Source organism: Montipora foliosa, chromosome 4, assembly GCF_036669935.1.
Source record: "Montipora foliosa isolate CH-2021 chromosome 4, ASM3666993v2, whole genome shotgun sequence".
NCBI lineage: Eukaryota > Metazoa > Cnidaria > Anthozoa > Scleractinia > Acroporidae > Montipora > Montipora foliosa.
In genome coordinates, this window is record NC_090872.1 from 29,585,949 (window position 1) to 29,608,164 (window position 22,216).

Below are 22,216 nucleotides of genomic sequence, written 5' to 3' on the forward strand. Positions count from 1 at the left end.
AAACTTGACACAATTGATATTCATACACAGGACATAAAAAAAAGTGTAATAAAACGATGGGGTCAGCGTGCTTATTTTCACGCAGTATGCCCTTTATTCTAAGTGTTTTTTTACCGAATTACGCGAGAAGCTTTCGAAACTACAATAGATCAACCTGAAAAACTGTTGTCATGTAGCAAAAGCTACTGAGAGTTACTGAGAACTTGAACCTACTTGTTTGTCCGGGCTGTAATATTTAAGTAAAGTGATTACAAATTGCTCAATCATGCAAAGAAATGTAAGCAAATTGGACCGCTACAGTCATCACCTTGCACTCAGTGTCGGGCTCCAAATGTAGTTTCACATCATTTATATGTAAATACTACAACTTCTACTATCCAACTTTTCTTCTCCTTAACCATGTACCTATTACGAGTAAATAAAACCATTAAAAATGGGGGGTCACCGTGCTCATTTCTTCGCAACACTATGGTAATGGGTGGCAAAGGGGCAATTTCAGCTTCAAAGTGATCATTTTCCGCGAAAGGACTGGGGCGAGTCCCAAGACAACACCTTCTTAACCGTTAGGAGTTATCATGATTGCTCTTAAAAGCTCTTGAACAGCAAAAAGCGGCCTTTATTACCTCTCCTCAGATGGCCGGGGTGAAAAGCCGCCATCTCCGAAGTCGCAATGTTATGCGCAGTATGAGATGCGCGGTGCAAAACAAGGGAATCACCTTACCTGCTCTTTTTCGGTCCGTCAACTAAACACCTAATGGAGTACCATTTTGGACGCAAAGATTACTATGTTCTTTCTCGCGCCATTCACTAAACACAGTGAAGTGTTACATGCTGCAATGGCCGCGGTAATTTGACCTTGAAAGCCAAGAGCGTAAACCATCTTGGCTTCATCATTGCCAAGGCTTCAAAGGACAACAAGTGGTTGCCAAGGGCAACAGTGGTGCACCATTAACGGAAGTGGTTTTCACACTGCGAGTTTGTTGAAATCAAGTTGTAACACTCAGAACTTCATTTTACTTTTTACAACGGGTTCTTCGTCCCGCAAAGGTTTTCGCAGTTGCAAGATCTGTACAGTGATTTCTAGCGACTTCTCTCGCTATTACTTTGCGAGACAAACTGCATGAAAAATACGTGCTATGCACGACGCCTCTGGAAAAAAACAGAGAATAGATTGGGAGTGATCGGTTCCACTACTACAGAAAGAACTGAATAGGAGAGCGGCGGTTCCCAGGGATCGTCCTTTAACTCGCAGATTTAAAGCTCTTGCATTACAGATACTTACGTCTTATAAATCGAGCAAACACAATAGACAAATGCCAAACACAACAGGTTCAGCCTATTTATTTGCTTCAACATCAACAGTTCATCTACTATTTAGTATCCTAGCCACGGCCGTTAAAATACATTGCATATCTACGTTTGGGATGTGAGCACCTCGTCTCTAAAAGGCAACGAGATTTCAGTTCAACCCCGGGTAGTTCAACTAGAATCATCAAGAGCCGCTTGTAGTGTTGTCACGCAACGCATGAAAAGAACCAAACGAGTGTCACCCCACACTTTAAAAAGTGGATGCACGTGACACCTCTTTTAGGTGAAAACGCATTCACAAGCTTGAGGAAAGTCTGGAGTGATTTTCTTCTGGAAATTTTGAGATCTGTTCAGTGTCGCATTAATTTGAAATGTTTACTTCACACCACGCGCATTCCGAAAGTTCACAATCCAATCCAGTTAAGAAAGGGAGATTTGTACGAGTGTCTGCTTTTGGCTACGAATTCGTAATGCGAAAACCATTTTACTGGCCGCCGAACATGTTGCCGAACGGCATACCCCCTGGCATTCCTCCTGGGAATCCGCTACCACTGCCGGGCGGTGGGCCGGAACCGGCCCCGGATCCAAACTTCGTAGACAGTTTATCGATGACGCGTTTGACTTTGGGATTGTTTTCGTATTTTGAAATGTTTTCCGGGTTTTGGCTGACATCTTGGAAAGCTGCCATCACCTCCGGGTCCTAAAAATAAAAGAGAATATTGCCTTTTAATCCTGGGCATTCATGGCTGTCACTCGAGTCCCTCTTCCCGGACAATACACATTGGGAAGCTTCTATAAATGCAATGTGGCGAAGGCGACAGAACGTTTCAAGGCTAATGGTATATAGCCCTAGACAAAAACTATGACTCTGTAAGCTTTGTAAGAGAGTTTTCAATTATGAAACAGTTTTTTCCCGTCCTCCGCAAAACAACGTGAAATACTAAAAAAATCTGTGCCTTCCAAGGAAAACAACTTTTTATTTTCCATCCGTACCCTATAACCGTTCATAATGGATAGAACTATTAAGAACTTCACAGTAATTCTATTCTTGCTTAACGTTTAATAATTTTACGTTTTAAAAGGGTAATGTGTTGAAAAAAATCGAGAAAGGATTGAGATGACGACACGGATCGTAAGTTCCTTATTCTTCCGATTTGGCAGTTTCCAGGGCAATTCTTTGTCTAAGATTGCGACAACCATCAAGTACAACAGAATTCACAGCTAATTGTCCATGCGTCGTTGTATTAAGACACACTGAAGCCCGGTTTACACTACAGAAAATTTTCGGCACGGCTCGTGTGAAATTGGCACGGGTGCCTAAAAAGAGCTCGGCAAACTTTGTTTACACTACACCATTTTTGGTTCGGCACGGATGAAATTTGGTACTGACAGGTTGTTTACACTGCAAATTTTATCCGAGCCGAACCTTTCTTTCTGGGACCCGTTCCAATTTCACCCGAGCCGTGCCAAAAAATGTCTGTAGTGTAAACCGGGCTTGACAGGCAATAAACAGTCTACACGCCGCGCACCTTGATTTTGGCTGAGCACGTAACGACAGGAGCTAGGAGCGTTGAACTCCGATATATTTGCGACCGCGTTTGCATAGAACGAGAAACTTATCGTCGTTTCCAGCCAACCCTAACCCTTACATAGGCTAATACGAGATCAGTCCTTGGGATATGGGAACAGTCACTCGTCTTTGGGTTCAACTCGTGACTGCTAATATTGATTGGAAGTTGGCTCAATAATTAATAGGGGAACAGGCAGAACCAAAAGAATATTTCCTATGGTGACTTTTCTTGCATGCCAATTCTTGTCTCGAAACTTATGAATACGACTTCCTCGCTTTTTCCTATAACTCATATAACCCAGTCCAATTTGGACAAACCAACACAAGAGGGATCTATGGAGTGACCTCGCTCTCACAAACAGCTGTAACTCGTTCATTGCGCTTCACGCATTCACGAGTTTAAACAAAAAACACCATAATGTTTATCATAACAAAAAATAGAAATGATCTCCGTGATGTGAGCATGTGTTTGTTTCCACTCTCTTCATGATGATTCAGCTTACGACAACTGCAATAACCGAATATGCTGTAACAAAATCTGACCTGAAATGCTGCTAACAGCTCTGGATCCCTCAGGAGTTCGTTGAAGTCTGGTCCCGCGCCACCTAGTGAAAACGTTCCCAGTTAAGGTGACCGTCTGAAAACCAGATACTAAAAGCCTCTTCAAGCAAGGCAGGGTAAAAATTAATCCAAAAAGGACTTTGAATTCATTGTCGAATGCAACACCATTACCATTTGCGTTTGTGGTAAACGGAAAAGAGCAGCTGCCATTTATCATGAAAGCTTAAAAATTTTCTTCTTTCTAGGGTTTTTTAAAAATTAGTGAGCAGAAAAGGCAGCAGTGTGGTCCAGCGGTAACGACGTTGTATTTCCATGCGCTTGCGCCAGATCCAAGCCCCGCTCTGATCACTAACTGGAATTTGTTGGCATTGGTCATTCCACTCTTCTACACTTTAAATCACCATGCATCCTTTGGACAGCGCAATTCGTTTCGCTATTACTTATCCACAGGATAGTGATTATCCGGCGGATAGCGCTATTCATCGTTTGAAAAACTGGGGCCTGAACAATGAGGAGCCTTGCATGGTTATGGAGGTTACGGGTGTTTTCCCGCCTTCAGTTCAAGCTAAAGCTGTACACGTGTTCGGATTGGTTCATTTGTATCAGAATGTTCCAGCCTTTCTGATTGGCCAATGTAATCACACTTCAAAACGGTGCCACACGTAAATAACCTGAAAGGGAAAGTTATACACCGACCAAAATTATCGCAAACCTCCAGGAGCTCCTCCGGGAAAACCGCCTGCACCCCCAGGGAATCCACCTGCGCCCCCAGGGAATCCACCTGCACCTCCGGGGAATCCTCCGGGGAATCCTCCTGGGAATCCTCCTGGGAATCCTCCGGGCATTTCTTCCTGTTGCTTTTTTCTCTCTTCTTCTTCCTGTAACAAAAAAACAACGATAATTAAAACCTTTGTGCTTTGTGTTGATCTACAATGTGAAAGTCGGAAACGGGTCACTTCGTCCATAAGTCATATCGCCCTACGCAGATGTCTCTAATTCTGTTCGCAAACGTTCCAAATCTCCAGGTACACATACATCTAAGGCAACTGTACATCGTGGAAAGTACCCTTTGTTCGACAATTTATTTCTTGCAAGTATAAACCGGCTAAAAGCAAGACAGTAGTCGAGCGGTAGGTAATTTGGGTACGAATCAACCGGATATCACTAAACTTCGAGACGCCGGCCAGTCGCACCATAAATTACTGTTTAAAGTAGAGTGCACCCAATAAATCACCTTTCTTGCTTTTTCTTGTGCTTCTCTAGCTTTTTTGCTGGAAAAATGAGGAGAAAGAACAATCAAGGAAAGCGGTATAACATGAACACATTTGCGCTATCCACCTAGAATTGGATTGCAACTGAAAAGTTCTCTCCGCACTGCTAGAACTGCAATGTCGGAATTTGTGGTGGAATATGAAGTGTACGATCGTGATATTCGGACGGATCTTTCTCTTCCTTTATTGGATTTCATGCAGCACAATTGACACACTGAACATTGTTTTCAGATGCCCTCTTCTAGCCACTTTCGACTGGGCTGATGACTGAGCTTCTTTGTACAGTAAACCCTCCTCTCTTCTTAAGTCCACTCTTCATGGGACTTTACAGCTGTAGGGCTCGTTTGCACCTTTCCTTTTGGTCTATGTATGATTTGTTTATTTATTTACTGAGACTTAGACCAATAAAAAATTGGAAAAAAAAACCTCTCTGCCCTCATCCTTGGCCAAAGATAGAAAAAAGGGAAATTCCCTTACATTTTCTCCATTCGATCCCTTTCTTCTTTATCTTCTCGTTTTCGTTCATATTTCCTCTGGTGCTCCGTGAGGAGGTGAGCCTAACAGTCAAATCACCAAAAGCATTATTATAAAGCATCTCGTACAAAACTTGTTTTCTCTGTCTTAACCTACGTAAGAGCCCAAGTGGAAACACTAAATGCCGGATCCAAATATTATTATGGAGAAAAACGAGGTAGATAGTTTATTACATCTCCTAGATAATGCGCTTTTCTGTGACAAGCCAAGTTATCGGATATACATTGTAACCTCAACCATTAATTTTCGTGTGATTTCACTGGCTACTTTACATTACGTGGTGTAAATCATAGACGGATATCACGCACCGATCCCCGTCTACGTCGATATTTGTCCTTCAATTTTTTTTTCGAAAAGATACAAAGAAAGCGGAAAAAACTAGCACAACAGTTTCAACTTTTCACCTTCATTGTTTTTACATGGAAGAAAAGCAAACTCGATTAAGATGATAACACAAACAGCGGCGATAAACATTGTATTCCAACTCATTTTGGAATACAATGTTTATCACCGCTGTTTGTGTTATTTTCTTAATCAAGCTACGATGGCCTGAGAACTAGCGTTTACACAAAAGCAAACTCGTTTTGTTGTAGAGTCTTGGGATAGTGTCATCAAAAAGCTGGTCGCAAATACTGTTCCGGAAAGTGCAGAAAAGTCGAACTCGGATTTTGCGCGATATGAAAATTAATGGAAGGGTTATACAGGGCTCGAAAAATATTTGAATTCCACCTTGCCCGTTGGGCAAGTAACCCCTAAGTTTTGCTTGCCCGGGGCACTTCCCCGCTTGCCCAAGTTTTCAAACTCATTAATAATTCATGAACCCAAGAATTGATTTTAATGTAATAAAACCATCCTCTTAGTGCTGATCACTTTCATGCTTACACCATTACAACTATTGTAATACTCCCACAACTTTTAACCTCGTCATTCCGCTTTTTATGAAGTTGTACGGTTTGTAATAATTAACATGGATAAACACTGTTATAATCACATTGAAGTAGTGTGTGTCCTTCATTGTTAGATACTCTATCACGATTATCATCTTTCCCAATACAATGTCTCGGAGCTTTTTTGATTGACTGCTTTCATACGCCTTGACACCCTTATGCTTTTGTTCAATAATTCTCTATAACCTTGAAGACCCTTGGCGTTTTACGAAAAGGCCTACTTTGAATCGGCTTACAGTTATAAATTAAACAAAGTAAAAAACTCAACAAGTATACAATCTTTTGAACAAGAGCATATGTATTATGGCACAATGAAGTCATTATGTGAGCTGTTACACTAATAACAATTTCATATAGTCATAGTCACTTTGCATGCTAATGATGGTTAAGAGAGTTTAAAGGTCTACGTGTCTCTTGGTTTTTGCTCCACTCATCCAGCGTTGAATTGCGGGAGTAGGACAAAAGTTGGTCACATTGAGATTTGAAGATCGGACTCTCAGTAAGGCCGTCAAGGTATCTTGATTCATCAATGTGCGCATTGAATTCTTCAACTGATTCATGGTCGAGAATCCACGCTCACACTTTGCTGTGCTCGGTGACAGAGTGATAAGAAGATCAATCAGAACAAGGCAATCTTTAACATCATCGGGTGGTGACATTAGTATATTGGAGAAGACATCTAGGGTCTTGTGCATCTTCTGCCTTGCAAGTCGTTGACGTAGAATGGGCCATTGCTCGATGATCCTTTGCTTCTCATCATCTGAGAAGAAATGGTGAAAGTAATCTACCAGAGAACGGACTTCTTTATTGCCATAGGTAGCAAGGTCTGCTTGATCTTGAGGCATCTCCTTAGGATCAAAGACTGTGAAGTAACTGTACGGCTCTTCACGAAGGCTTGAGAACCGCTGGTTGATGTAGGCTATCACTTCTGCGATAAAAGAAGGAAAGCCATCCTCCACCGTAGTGCCTGGTTTTGACAGCTTCAATTCGTGGTTGTTTTTGACTCCACTCTTGAGTACCCCAGTTTGCCCATTGTACCTCTTCTCAAAAGCTTGATACTTAGGACCCCTTTGAAGCTTCAAAACATCCAGCTGAGAAATACCTGCCTCCAGGTGCACAAGGAGATCGGTTATACAGAACTCGTCTCTCTGGAAGGACTTGCTTAAGTCTGACAACACTTTCATTACGTCAAGCAGAAAGTACAGGAATTTCACAAACTTCTCGCTCTGCAGATTCTGAAGAATTCCTTTGGCCTTTGCTCCGTCATCTCCCTTGGTCTGTGATTTATGTTGCAGATGTGTGACGGTTGTCAAGAAGTGCCTTTCTAAAGCGTTAATGGCCCTAAACCGGCTGGCTACCCACCTTGTCTTCTGTAATCCACTGTAGTAAACATGATCTTGGTCGAGAATAGCTGCAATTTCATTAACTTCACGGCGACGTTTTGGAGAGTAGAAGTAGAATTTAAATACTGACTTTACAGTTTCTTCAAATATGGCCAAATAGGGCGTTTGCTTTATTGCATCTAGCACAGCCAACTCCAGATTGTGTGCTACACAGTGTATGATGCAAACTGGATGCTGGGCTATATCTTGAAGCTGTTTTGCAACACCACTTTTCTTCCCCATCATAACACTAGCTCCATCAAAGTTACAGCAGGCCAATTTTTTCTTCAAGACAGTTTCATCTATACTTAAAGTTTGAAGACCTTTCTGAATAGCAGTAGTAACCCCAGGGGCATCAGCAGATGTAACAGGAACAAGGTCTGCAAAGTGAGTGGAGGGACGCCCGTTGGATCCTGTACAGCGAACATAAACCGACTCCTGCTCGGTAATACTCTTGTCAGTCGAGCCATCTGCCAAAACACACAAGAATCTAGCATTTTCAATTTCCTCCTGGGATCGCTCCTTCTCGACAGCTGCTATGCTTTCCACAAAGTCCCTGCATGCCTTATCGTTCTTGTACTGGGTTCCAAAATCAAGACCATTCTTTTCCTGCAAATCGCAAAGTCCTTTGAACTTGCTGAAGGCTAAGTTCTCATTGGCAATATAGAAGGCAGTATTAAACAGCTTGTGCAATCTGGCTTCCGTTTCTTGATCACGTTTACTGAAAGCAGCTTTAAATAGTTTGGGGAGTGGCTCATCAGCTTTTCCTTGATCCATTTGACTTCTGTTGACACACTTGAGGTGGTTTGCTGATCCATTGTGGGACTTCAGAGTTTCAAGTCTGTACTTGCCAATGCCACCAGTACCTCTGTAAAGGGGGCTTGTAATGTCTGCCAGTTTTGGATATTTTCGGCAAACCATGCAATACATAACATCATTAGAAGCATCATGTTCAAGCCAGGGATACGTTTCCTTCCAATGCCCTTTGAACTCTCTTTTCCTCTTTTTTTCGGAATTCTTTTCTGTGGTTCTTTCTGTATTTTCTTCTTTCGGAAGAGTTCTTTCAGGTAGGCTTTTAGACGGGTCACCATTCAGGGGTTGGCTTTTGCTGGGTGTGGCTGTTGAGAGGTTGCTTTTTACAAAGGACTGTTCGTCACAATTTCCAAACTTGGGTTCTGTTGAACTTCCCATTGGTTCTTGACAAGGCTTTTTACGCACTGAGCCACAGAAAAAATCACTAATGTTTCTTTTGGGCTTTTTCTTCAGTTCATCCTTGTGATGTTTCTTGTTATCTGATGATGATGTACTCGCTTTTGAAGTGGCTGAGCATGATCGGCGTTCGACAAGAGGAATAAAGTGATTAGGCTGATACCAACCCGCTGGGTGAGTGTTAGGGCTCCCTTCCCTTGACCAAAGCATAACTGCTGGATCGGCATGGAAAGAACATTCCCGGGGGATGATTTCGTCATGGAAAAATGGCCTTGTTTTTGAGCAATCTTTGGGAAATGCTGACAAAATTGTTCTTCCTATCACGTTTGTAAGTGCCATCAGGTGTACCATAACACTCCACTTGGATACTCTACAGCCTGTTGCTGCTTCCCTTTTAATAGCATCTTCTCTGCATTTTGTGCTTTCCCACATCTTCATTCCAGTGTCAGAGAGGCACAGTGTAAACATGATATCTTCTGGAACATCAGCAGAGGGTGATTTCATACCAGAGAGAAATTTTGGATGCCTAGCGTAGTAAGATGCGTGTAAAAACAGCTCGATTGCAGTAAGAAGCCTTAACAACAAATGGAGATCTTCGTTCCCAACCAGTATCAGGGAAGCAGAGCGATAGAGGCAGTTACCATCACCCGATGTTTTTATGGCGTCAAATTCAACTTTCCCAATTTTCGAACGTGATACAAAGATGTCATCAGGAATTAAATTTTGTCCCACAGCATCTTTCGCCAGTGCCTCCCAGTTGAAGAAACAAAGTTTGCGCAGTTGTCGTTGTTCGTTCGTGTACTTATTTCCTAGTTCTAGTATTACACGCTGGGTGTCTTCAACATTATAAAGCCTCGACTCAATTCGTTCAATTAGACGAAGATCGTGTTCGACTCCATTAACGTTAAACTGCATTTTCTGTAGCTCTACAAAATCACGGTCAAGGGAAGCGCGAGAAATTAATAACAAATCGCTTTCCCACCTCAGTTTTGACACATGCAGAATATCTTGAAAAGCCGGCGAGAGCACATTTTTTCACTTTTGTGAATGAAAATAGTTTCAATCGAGGGAAAACGTCTTCGTTTGAAAGAAACACTATTGTAAGTCATCTTCCAGGAACTCTGAAAGTATTTTAGTGACTTACTTATCCATTTCTTTTTAATAATATAACACTTTTTATTTAGTGCAGAGGCGCCCAACTTGCATGTTTCGCTGAGAACAGAGATTTACCTGGCTCTTAGTATCAAAAAAGCTGGCTTCGTTTTCGCGGTAGAAATATGCGACTTCTCAGTTTTCGCGTACAATTTCTACAGTTTTAATTAATATATCGCTGTTGAGTTAAGTTTTGTACAGAGAAACCGAAATATTCTCGCAGAAAATTACTAGAATTAAGAAATAAACACGGCGGTTTTCGTTCCCAACGCGGCGGCTATTTTTATCCTGGAAAGAAATTTGATCAGGGAAGATTTTGATCACGTGCTAGGCAACCACTTCCAAGCCGAGAGCGCGCATCACGCAATCAACAAAACAACGCTATAAATTGTAATTTTCGTCAAACTTCATCTAAACAGTTGATTACCCTTGGGCCTAAAGCTTATTAATACCTTTTCTTCTCAAAATCGTTATCAAAAATTTAGTCAGTGAACGGCTTGCCTGGGTCCTTGCCCGTTGGGCAAGGAAGGAGTGAAAGTTACTTGCCCGAAAGGAAAATCTACTTGTCCCGGACGACCGGTCGGGGTTTTTTCGAGCCCTGTTATAGGCTTAACTACAGAATACCCTGCCACATTGAAACCGTACCCCTGAAAAGGTTGAATACGAGGTTGAGAGGGGATACGCGAATACGCGGTCGTTTTCCTGGTTTCCAGTATTTCTAAGCACGATGCTCGAGCGAAACAGAATGATGTCAACTAATAAAGCGCGATGTTCGAGTGAAAAAAAAAAGATGTATATTAAAGCGCTATAAATCTCGTTCTTAAAGCGCCATGATCGAGTGAAATCAATGATGTATCTTAAAGCGCGATCAATTTCCTTAATGGATATGTATTTCTCGTTCTTAAAGCGCGATGATCGAGTGAAAAAAATGATGTACATTAAAGCGCGTTCAATCTCCTTGATGTACATGCATTTCTCGTTCTTTAAGCGCAATGATCGAGTGAGAACAATGATGTATCGTAAAGCGCCATTATCGACTGAGGGAGATTCATGAATAATGTACTTCTGGATCCAAACAAGAGCGATGGTCGAACAGAAAGGAATGATTTATGTATATTGCTCGTTCGTAAAGCCCGATGCTCGAGCCAAACAGAATGATATATAAGGGGCGAGGCAGTGGTGAGGCTTGAGCGAAGCTAGGGCATGGATGGTATTTTCCACTGTATATCCGCGTATAAACTTCAGAATATACTTAAACATTACGAGAGGAGGGGCGTTTTTTTTTTCCACTGCGTATCTGCGTATCCACTTCAGAATATACTTAGGACATTTCTAGGGGAAATGTGGTGGTCTTTTCCACTTCGTATCCGAGTATCCGTGTGAGAAAGAAACGAAACTTTATTCACTTTAATACAATGAAAGGGGGAGATACCAGAGGTTATCCCTTTCGAGGGTATCCGCCCGGATCTTATTAACTGAGAGCCGATTTTGATGAGGGAGGAAAACCGGAGTACCGGAAGAAAAATCCTTGCAGTCAGATTGAGATCGATTGAAACTCAGCCCACATACGATCCTCGAGGCCAGGGTTGAACCAGGGGCCAGGGGTAAGGGTCGCAGAGGTGAGAGGTACGGTTGATAACCGCTTAGCCTCCCTGACTCTGAAGTGTATCCACTTTAGAATATACTTAGGACATTAGTAGAGGAGGGGTGGTCTTTTCCACTCCGTATCCGCGTATACTTAAAAGATTACTTGGGGAGCGGTGGTATTTTCCACTGCGAATCCGCGTATCCAGCCTCTTCAGAGGTGCAGTTTCAAAATGGCAGATGGTCTGCAGTTACTATAGCTGGTCTGTCGGCTGATAATGTTCTTGGCTTTGAGATTGACGCCGGGGGACGTACTGCCATATATGGACTATATAGGTATGTGCCGCTGTGAAGGGTATGGTTTTCAAGCAGTTTACTCTAGGATAGAGTATATAAATCATAGCCTTTCGGTCTAGCATAGGGTATCATTTTTCACGAAATTGACCAGTCGGTTGAAGAAATCAGAAATTCCCACTCAAGAATATAAAAAAATCAAATCGGCAAAGTTTAAGTTTACCTACAGTAACTCAGCCTCAACAGTGTCAATAAATGGCTATCATGAAACACCTCTGGATATTATTAACTGTCAAGAATCGGAATTTAGACGGTAATCGGTGGGAGTTTACTCTAGTATAGGGTAGCAAAATTCAGCTGAACAAGCTCTGGTATGGGCTAAGGGTTCCAGGGTCCCAGCGGCACATCCCCACCCAGAAATTCCTAAAGTGCCCCCCCCCCCCCCCGGGGGATTGACGTAAAAATTTACATCTGCCCTCGAAGCTTCGCTTCTAGGGGAAATATTCAAATCTTTCCGCGACAGACATCATCAGCCGACAATTAGCCGCCTAAAGGGGTTTATTTACTAAACACTGCCGGCTAAATTTTGAAATTAATTTTGTTTTCGCTGCATGATTTACAAATTTACTGACCTCATTTTCTAAGGCCGTACTCTAAGTGACAGCCCTTTGTTTCTTTCAAGTGTACCAAAGGTCACATTTGTTGACATTTAACAGTAACAACACAGTCACGTACCTTTGGAGTCACTTCCTTGAGCCATTCATTAGCTTGATCGTCATAGTCAAGTTTACAGGCCATGGAAAGGTCCTTTAGAGCCTCCAGCCAATGCCCTAACAGTCTGGAAAAGAAATAAAAAATACCTAGACATTTGGCGAGAAGGTTCATACAAGATTTGAGACTGAGGGCAGGACAGTGTTTCTAACTGCACATGTAAGTTGTCAATGCAGCTGGAAGTCAAATATGCACCTCAGCCGACATCTGAATATTTTCATGACTGGATTACAACATGGACCCAAGAGTGTGCCCATTAAGTTTTGCATCAATTCAAACTTTTTCATATGCATAATACATTTACTACCCAATCAGACACAAAGAAAAGCCATTCTCTGCTTCTGAGTGGACAGTCTTCACCCATGAAAGAAAATTTTATTGTGAATAAGTTATAAGGTTTTTCTGTAACCGCATCACAATAATTGACACCAATTTACCAATAATTACATGTCTTTACATTTAACAGACAGTAATTACGATAAGAATGAAGTAACATAGCAAGTATCAACCTGTGTGCTCGGCCTCTCCACTTGTAAGGCTGCGCAGAGTCAGGATTGATCTTGATTGCCTCGTCGCAGTCCCTCATTGCTGCATTGGGCTTCTCCATGCGAATAAAACAGCTAAAAAAAAAAAAAAAAAAAACTCAGGAAAACTGATTATTATTTCAAGGGTTACACTTATGTCCACAATAATATTGCAACTAGAGATGTACCTTCAATTTTGCTAACTGTCATGAACGGTCCTGTTAAAGGGGCTATGTCGTGTTGTTTTAGGGTGTTCAAGGGAAATCTTCAGTTTACATGTATCCAGAGTTTAAAACTTGAAAATGGTAATGTGCAATTCTTTTGCTGATAAAATTATCGTTACATCACAAAGAGATGATTCTGAGCAAAAATGGCCTTTATCCGTGCGATTTGCCATAAACTTAAAAATGTCAGCAGACTTTTTTCTAGATTACCCAAATGCAATCCATTTCAATCTTGTTCACTTGTGTCCATCCATGATGCTCTTTCCTTCTGCTGCATTTCTCTTAGGTTGTTCAACGATTTTATTGTCACTGCAATGTTTCATTACACTTTTTTGGCATTTTGGGTGTCATGAAATTATTAATTATTTTGCGTGACATAGCCTCTTTAAGTTCAAACATTAGCAATAACTACAAGCTTATGACAACAATAGTGCTACAAATAAGCGACAGAAATGTTTGTATTTCTAGTTATCTTTACACGAGGAAAAGAGCTTTCAATTGGGGGGACACGTTGTAACATTTACAGTATCTCCTGTATATCAGAGCAAATGCATGTACATGTAAGGACAAGAGTAAGGCGACACTTTGTGATGCGTATTCAAAATCCATGTGCATCTCAATACCTCCAACCCTGGACATAAGAGTTAATCTGAAGGTAGAATCAAGTTACAATATTATTATTTTACCTGCAGTACACCTACAGCAATCATGTTTACTGCACATACATGTACAGTCAGTTGTGTGTAGGGACAGAAAAGGTAGAGCAGGTGTCAAAGTGAAACAGTAAACCATTAACCTTTCTTGACGAGAACATGTAGAGCAATGACTCTGGACAAGGCTTTACTAACTGAAGAATAGTGGATTTGGAGCTTGGAGCATTACACTATTTCCCACTCGTGAAATAAATACAGTTGGATTTGGAAGGAAGTTTAACAAGAGCATGGCCAGGGGGAAAATAAAGTGATTAAGAAGCTAAAGATAACATCATCAGGCCCTTACTTGTATACACATATTCCGAACTACATCACACATTAATTTTAACTATGTTATTGTTATTTTGTCAAATCTACAAGTACACTGTACACACTTCTAGTTTCCAGATTGGATAACGGTCTTCACGCCCATCTCATACAGTATCTGGAACACGTACTGTACACATTCAAACATCATTGTGTCTACAGTACATTGTGTTAACTGTCCTTGTGCTAGAGCTTCTGACTGCAAGGTACATAATTTTCATTGAAAACAACTTTGCATTTATGGTGGCAACTACAATTGAGAACCAAATCACTCACCTTGCTCGTTTGGCATATATACTGGCCGAAGGGTGTTTCAAAATGGCTTCAGTGAATAACTTGATGGCCTCTTCAAGGTTGCCTTGTAGAAACAAACATTAAGAGAATTTTTTATTTCTCTGGTAAAATGCTATTTTTTTTTGTTTACAAATATATGAGTCTTTATCATAGCCCTTAACTCCTTACTGAAAAAAAGAAAATAATATGGCCAAATAAAATTTAGGCGAAATTGAATGTAAGGCATTGCTGGCCAGAGGTGTTGCACGCTAGGACTGTGGCAGCTCCCTTTTGGTTGTGCAGCGGCTCCCATAGTCAACACTGCTACTCAAGGAGGATTTAATGTGTACACTTATTGTTTTGCTCCCACAACCCCTCGCATAGGTACAGTGTAATTATGGACTGGTAAGCATTCCACTGACTTATTCATCAGTGTGACAACTGCCAGGAAGTGAAAGTGCTGTAGGTGAAGCATGTCTGTCACCGCTTTGTGTGCGGACATGCAAGCACAACTCTCTCTGGCCCTTAAAGCAAGCTCGTCTTTCTGATGAGCTTAAAGGGAAAGCTTTAAGCGCATACATGTGTCTAATAGTCGGTAAGCATGCTGTTGATGAGATACCCTATTAAATTTTGATCCTCAGTAAGTTTGAAAGCTTTTCAAGGTTTATTTCAAAGTGGCCAAGGAAGGGTCCTTTTCTATAACTGAATATTCTAAGGGACCCTCTTATGAGAAACCATCTTTTTGAAAGTCCTTCAGTCCTCCTTGAGACTTGAACTTTCACATGGTTTGGAGCAACAGGACCATTTACAACTGTCATTTGAAAAACTGAAAAGCCCTGTACTTGAAGACTTCTCCAAAATCCTAGATGTTTGTTCCATAAGGTATTTCATGAATGGTTCTTAATTGCCCCCTTCCACATGGTGCTGTCTCCATTTTTGAATAATAATAAAATTTTATTATTAATGATAATATTAGAAGCAACCTAAGAAAAAAAGAATATGATCCCAGAAACAAATGAACTAATATAATATAGTAGCTTAATACAAGATTTAAGGCAAATACGTGTACTAATAGAGAGCAGGGCTTGTGCAGGGGTGAGAGCACTCGCCTTCCACTATAATAATAATAATAATAATAATTACAGTTTTTGGAGCGCCTCGCTACGCCTCGGCGCTCTTACAATACTAAATAGAAATAATGAAAAATTAATAACTATTTACAAGTCTATTGTGGCCCAGGACTGATTCCTGGATTGTGGGTTTAGTTTGTTGGTCCACTACTCTGCTTCAAGGGGTTTTTTTCATGGGTACTCTGTTTTCCCCTCTCCTCAAAAACCAACATTTGATTTGATTTGTTCTGATTTTAATTGATTTGTAGTCTCCCCAAATAGTAGAGCACTTATCACAGAAGTGATAAGTAATTATTAAGTCAGTAAAAAGTTATAAAGCTGAGAGTTTTACTGAGAGGGCCATCACATGAAGGTAATCTTGTTGTGAGTAATACATTAATAATAATAATAATAATAACAATAATAATAATAATAATAATAATAATAATAATAATAATAATAAAAACATTAATAATAATAATAATAATAATAATTGCAAGTATAAAAGTATTTCAACAATCCAAGGTCTGAAGTCCTAAAAAAATTAAATGCAAGTTAATATCAACCTTGATTCATTGCACTCATGGCTTCCATTCTCTTTTGGTTTGCCTCATCTCTCATCTCATCTGTGACCTTTCAATGGAAAAATAACATCAACAAAGGTCGACCTTTCAGGACAATGTTGCAGAAGCTCAGTGATATTTTTTCCCAGCCATGACCAGTTTTAATGATCTAATTACATTATTTATTAACTTCATGCACTGAAAAAAAAATGCAGTGATAATTATGCCAATAATTCATTTGAATACATGTACAAAGAGCTGGTGAATAAAAAGATAATTATAAATGAAGAATTTTTGAAGAAATGAATGAATGAATTATTTACTTATTCCAATTTAATTACACACAGAAAATGAAACAATGTGAGTATTTACATGTGGCTAAATGTAATTTAGGCTACCGTAAGTTAAAATCGAGCCAATGCTGGTCAGCGGTGGTCAGGGAATCATGCGCATTGAGGTGACATACGGGGTTTTCTCGAATCGCACGTGCTGGTTTTTCTGCTGTGTGAGGTGCTGTTTGTTTCAAGCAAAAGCGTTCAGTTGTTCCGCTTCTTCCCCCTTCCCTCCCCTTCCTCATTGGTGGATTTGGTAAGTATCTCCACTGACTCGATCAGTGTGACGGTGCCTGGTGGGTGGCGGCCGCTCGCAGAGTTGCCGTGGAGGCCTGTGTGCTCTGCTCATGGCCTGTGGCTCAAGGCTCGTTGCTCGCCCCGGAATCACCACCCACTTTGGCAGGCACCATCTCCAAGCTCATCCATTGGCGATGAGTTTAATGGTAACTTATTAGCCGACTCCATAAATTCACAATACAATTCAAAAATGAATCTTTAAAAACAAAATATTTACTTCTATACTGGAGTCTCCCATCTGTTGAGGATCATCAGTATCTGGTTCGATGCATCCTTCTCTGTCAATCTCTGTAAAGATTTATTTATGAAAATGAGATCCACAAATCCAGAAAGTTATGCAGTTAAGGGGCTAAAGTTGGATACCAATATGGTCAACAGTTATTGTACCATCACAATAATTCTTGGTGCAGTATAAAATAACACTGCTCAGTTCATGCACTGTTAATCAGTTACCTACCAACATCACTCTCTTCACTCTCTTCATCCATTGGCTTTGGTGCCTCCTCGGCTTCCTAGCCAATAACAAATAAGGGGGATATGTCACATGCGACATTAAACAGCTGCAGTCTTTAAGAGTTTGTATGACGTCAAGTGTCATAACATTTCATTCATTTATTCAAAGGGCTTAAAACTAAAAACTATAGCCACATTTCAGAGCAAAGATACGTAAACGCTTATCAACAAACGATGATGTGGTGGTCTCTGGCATCTAAGCGACTAGCTACAAATGAGCCACAAATGCGGACTTCAATTCTTGTTGATAGCAAAACGACTGCAACTTTGATTACACCATACGTCGAATTTCTCATGAATTCATGATAAAAAGTTTCTCTTCGTTGTAGACGCTGCATTGGTATTTGGACTGCTCTGCTTTGATTTTTGAGGAGATTGAATCACTGTTTGTGTGCTGAGTGTTTAAAATTCTGCATGTTTCAAGTTTTGATTCAAAAACCTGGCGGGTGCATGCCCGTCTGTGACAGTGTCCCTTTAACAATGACAAAGATTCAAGGTTGGTTTACATGTGATCATTAAAAGTCCATTTATACCTCTTTGGGTTCATTGTTTTCTGCTGGTTCAGGCTCTTCGGCTTTTTCAGGTTCAGGATCCTGTGGCTTTTCAGGTGGAGGTGGAATATTAGCACCTAGGCTTAAAAAACAAGGAAGAAGGAAATTCCTATCTGCCCTGTAAAACTTATGAGTGTTATAAACTTGCAGATTTACCATTCAACGTCGACTTGAAAACGTTTATTGCAGGACTAAAAAATTAATTTACATGTAGATGGCTCATCTGAAACTTTATACAAATAATAATCAATATCCATCAATCAATTTGAAATCATAGAGTTCTGTACAAACCACAAAAACATCTCGCGACAAAATAAAATGTAAATAAGCGCGACACCAAGCAGCTGCATGTAGTAGTAACTACATATACAGTTAATAAAGCAGTTTTCAATTGAGTGTCGAAAGTAATTAGCGAATTGCTTTGGTTTTGCAATACTTCACAGTTCTCACACCACTTTTTCAACCAATCAGAAGTGAAACCAAAACCAATCATGGCTCGCACATGCACATTTTCCTGCTCTTTGTGTCAGATACGTGTATTTTCTTTGAGTTTTGATTGGTTTACTGGATTGTCTCCGTCCTTTTTAATTGGCCAAAGTAATTACTTTGGATTTGGTTTTACGATACTCATTTGAAAACCGCACTAAGGCTCTGAGTTTTTTAATAGTAATAACAATAACAATTGCAATAATAATAATAACGATAATAATAATAATAATAATAATAATAATAATAATAATAATAATAATAATAATGATAATAATAGCTAAAAGTTGCAACTGGCAAGTCAAGACTGCTGCGAGGGTACTCGTGAAAAGAAAAATGGAAGTAATTCTGAACTAGTGACTAATAATGAATGAATGAATCATGAAGAAAGCTAAGGATAGCAAGGAAACTGCACAAACTATCGTACTTGGAAAAGAGTCTCAATCTGTTATTTTGTTTGACAGAACATCCACATTCTCGTCCTTTTTTTCGTGATGTTTTTATGATGCACATGTCATACAGTAATACACATTACACTGTACATGTCAATCAAAAATATTTGCAAGCTCACCTTCTCCTGTACCTATAAAATGTCGTGACACAATGGGAAAGTGATTTGATTCATTAGCTGGCCAAGAAGCTTGACCATGTAGTTAACTTAATAGCATTGTCACAGCATCTGGCATAGTTCATTGTTTAGAAGCTGTCAAATACAAGGCGTCTCCTTCTGACAACGCCGCCGCCAACAAGAGTGTTGTCCAAAATATTATTTCCTGTTATTGTAATAACTTCGTTATAACCCCAACTCGTTTGGAATGGAAAGTGTGTATCAACATTGCAGGAATAAAATTGGCATGAATTGTGTGGCTGTTTGGGGAGAAAATTTAAAAAGATTTGTAATGCTCTCACATCCTCTACAAAACCTGAAATTTGGTCAATTCACGTCATTGTCAGGACAAGGACGGCAAAGGGATATACCAAAATGAAAAACACAAGTGCAGGGTGTGCAAGCTTTTGTTTTTGCTCAATAGAGCTATTGTTTTGTGGTGTTCTCATAGCTGTTGTCATTGTTCTTGCGTAAGCTCCATATTATCTCAACCACTGAACTTGTTGTATACTGAGACAAGGGGCACAATGACCATTTGCACAGCAAAGATAAAAGACTTACAAAAGAACAGTATCTTCCCCTCAAAAAACCACTTAAAAGTGATCGACACCTTGATGAATACTTCCACCAACCAATCAATATTGCCATTTGACATTACAAGGCAACACTTTCCAGGTAATTCTGTGAATATTATATATGAAATTTGACCTATAGGTATGTATCGAAGCAGGAAGCAGGCACACTAAGTCTTCTAAAGTATGGGGTTGTTTCAAGAGTAGTAAAACAGTGATCTCTGACCTGTAACCTAAGTATCGTAGGTGCATGGCATGGCACCTGTATAATATATAATTACTTATCACTGTTATGTAAAATGTTAACTCAGTGGTCTAGAACAGGACAAGTAATCCAGAGGTTTATAGTGGTTTTTAGTGGTTTACAGTGGTTTATAGAGGTTTATAAAGTTCAAGGTAAGGTGCGAGTGACAAAAAAATGGCAGAAAAAAGCCCAGTGGGATCTGGAATATAATGACACGAAGAAAAAAAGAGGAAAGTTGGGACCAAAAGTAAGCGATGTGGATGAAGAGAGAGATATATAGAAAGGGAGAGAGAACGAGAGGGAGAGAGAAATAAAATCCATTTTTCTTCATTCCGTAAATACAAATTAGCCATTTATATATTCAATACCCTTGGGTTTATGTATTGTTCCACAAAACAATAGTCTTCAACCAATAAAAAAACTGTATACTATACATTATGACAAATAATTAAATGAATGTTCAAAAACTCTTGCCCATCAACAACTTTCATTCCCGTGGAACTAAGACGTTCCGATCAAGGTAGCACAAGCCAGTTCCTCTTTATGCTGAAACAGAAACTTAGGCTAAACCCGGCTTACAACAAGACGATACCGAAAGAAAAAAATTGACACCACTTGCAAATAAAACTCAGAAGAAAATATAGCTATGGTTGATGCAGGGAACAAACGCATCGCACGAGTGGCAAAAGTACACACTGTGAAATCACAATTTAATCTCATGAGTATCTGCGAGATTCCGAGAATATGCCAATTTTGAATTCGAAACTACCCGAATCGACACATGGTTAAGACAATATGTTTTAACATCTAGCTGAGAAAGAGCAACATTTCAGACGAAGGAAAAACACAAAGTTGAACATGTGTAAAATTCAATAAACGTTAGCTCTGGGGTGATGTGTTGTCATGTACATCTTTGAAATGCACGTGCAATAATTAAAACGTTTGCAGTGTAATCATTATTAAACCAATCCTTACTTTTCCAACCAATCTTTGAAAAACTTTAGCTGTGGACTATGAAGTAGATCCGGCTTTTGTTTACACAAATCGACGAACTGTTTGAGCAAAGAGATTTGGAAATTGTCCATTTTTGAAGCCATATTACTTCCTCAGTATCCCCCAACAAACACACACCTCTGAAGAGTTGACCCAAGAGCCTTTGTAATTGAAAAGAGTCCCAGGCTTCGCTGAACACGACGTCCCGTAGGAAGACCCGTTTAAGGCCAACCCGTAACTCGACCCGTATATATTTTCCTTCTGGAGTTCCCGAGTCACCAACGAAAACGTACATCTCTCCTCAACAGAGATAGCATCAAAATTTATTGTGGCTTGCTTTCTCGAGAAAAAAAAAATAATCACGAGAAAAACGCTCTGTTGACACTGCCGGAAATGAAGACGTTGATGATGCTTCGAAAGATTGATCAAAATGGAAGAAAGCTGAAGCAGAATTGTTCATGGAGTCTAACTTCATTTATGGGCATCTTTTAACATGCGATGTTTTTTGGGTTGTCCTAAAAGCCGGAATCCGGAATCCGGAATCAAAGGTCATTGTTTTACACATACAAAGAGTAAAAACTATAAAACATTCATAAAAGCTAACCTCAGGCCTAATTAGGCCTAAACAAACGTTTTTAGGCGTAAGGTTAGCTTTTATGAATGTTTTATAGTTTTTACTCTTTGTATTGGTAAAACAATGACCTGTGATTCCCGATTCCGGATTCCGGATTCCGGCTTTTAGGACAACCCTTTTTTTAATTGAAGTGATGATGCAACATTTTCTTTTCCGATTTTAAATTAAAATAGTTCTTTCTTTCCCTCTATTTTGAGGGGGAGGGGAAGGGGGAGGGCTTTACGGCTCGAAACCCCGCCACTTCAAATCTGAATACTAAAATGACGGGTTCTGTTCACTTATTAGTATTAATTGTAGCCTTCGTAGCTGGCGGGATATTTTATCCCAGGATTAAATACTCGCGGGTACGATGGTTTTGGAGCGAGTGGGCCCCGAGCCCCCGACTGGCAATGCTTGATTTCAAGCCGAAGGGGATTAGGTACGAGTCTGTAAATTATGGGTTTAGCAACTATTGATGCACAAAGTCAGAAAGAGCACACCGAGATTTACAAAATTCCCAAGTTTGGTATTTAATCGGGCTCATTTCATGTGATAGAGATGCAGCCATTTAAATTTTCAAAGAAATGTTTGGTCATCCGGACGCGGGTTTGCCTAAAGTTGGAATTATTTGGAATGTGGAATCCGGAATGCGGAATCCGGAACACATTGAAAGTTGAGCAAAGGCTAAAATTACACAGCTTTGAAACAATCAG

At 40.1% G+C, this 22,216-nt stretch overlaps 1 protein-coding gene and 1 pseudogene across 1 annotated transcript; both read right to left on the minus strand.

The window, feature by feature from the left end:
* Nucleotides 1–1,316: 1,316 nt before the first annotated feature.
* LOC137999158 (hsc70-interacting protein-like) lies at nt 1,317–21,057 on the minus strand. The gene is made up of 13 exons (XM_068844998.1): nt 20,873–21,057; nt 17,971–18,070; nt 17,382–17,436; nt 17,142–17,212; nt 16,299–16,365; nt 14,627–14,708; nt 13,093–13,203; nt 12,548–12,650; nt 5,188–5,267; nt 4,674–4,710; nt 4,152–4,317; nt 3,422–3,483; nt 1,317–2,008 (listed from the first exon to the last, which is right to left on the minus strand). Exons 1-13 carry the CDS (start codon nt 20,992–20,994, stop codon nt 1,793–1,795), a joined length of 1,272 nt encoding a protein of 423 aa, XP_068701099.1. The 5' UTR covers nt 20,995–21,057; the 3' UTR covers nt 1,317–1,792.
* LOC137999157 (zinc finger protein 862-like) lies at nt 6,510–9,696 on the minus strand (annotated as a pseudogene).
* Nucleotides 21,058–22,216: the final 1,159 nt, after the last annotated feature.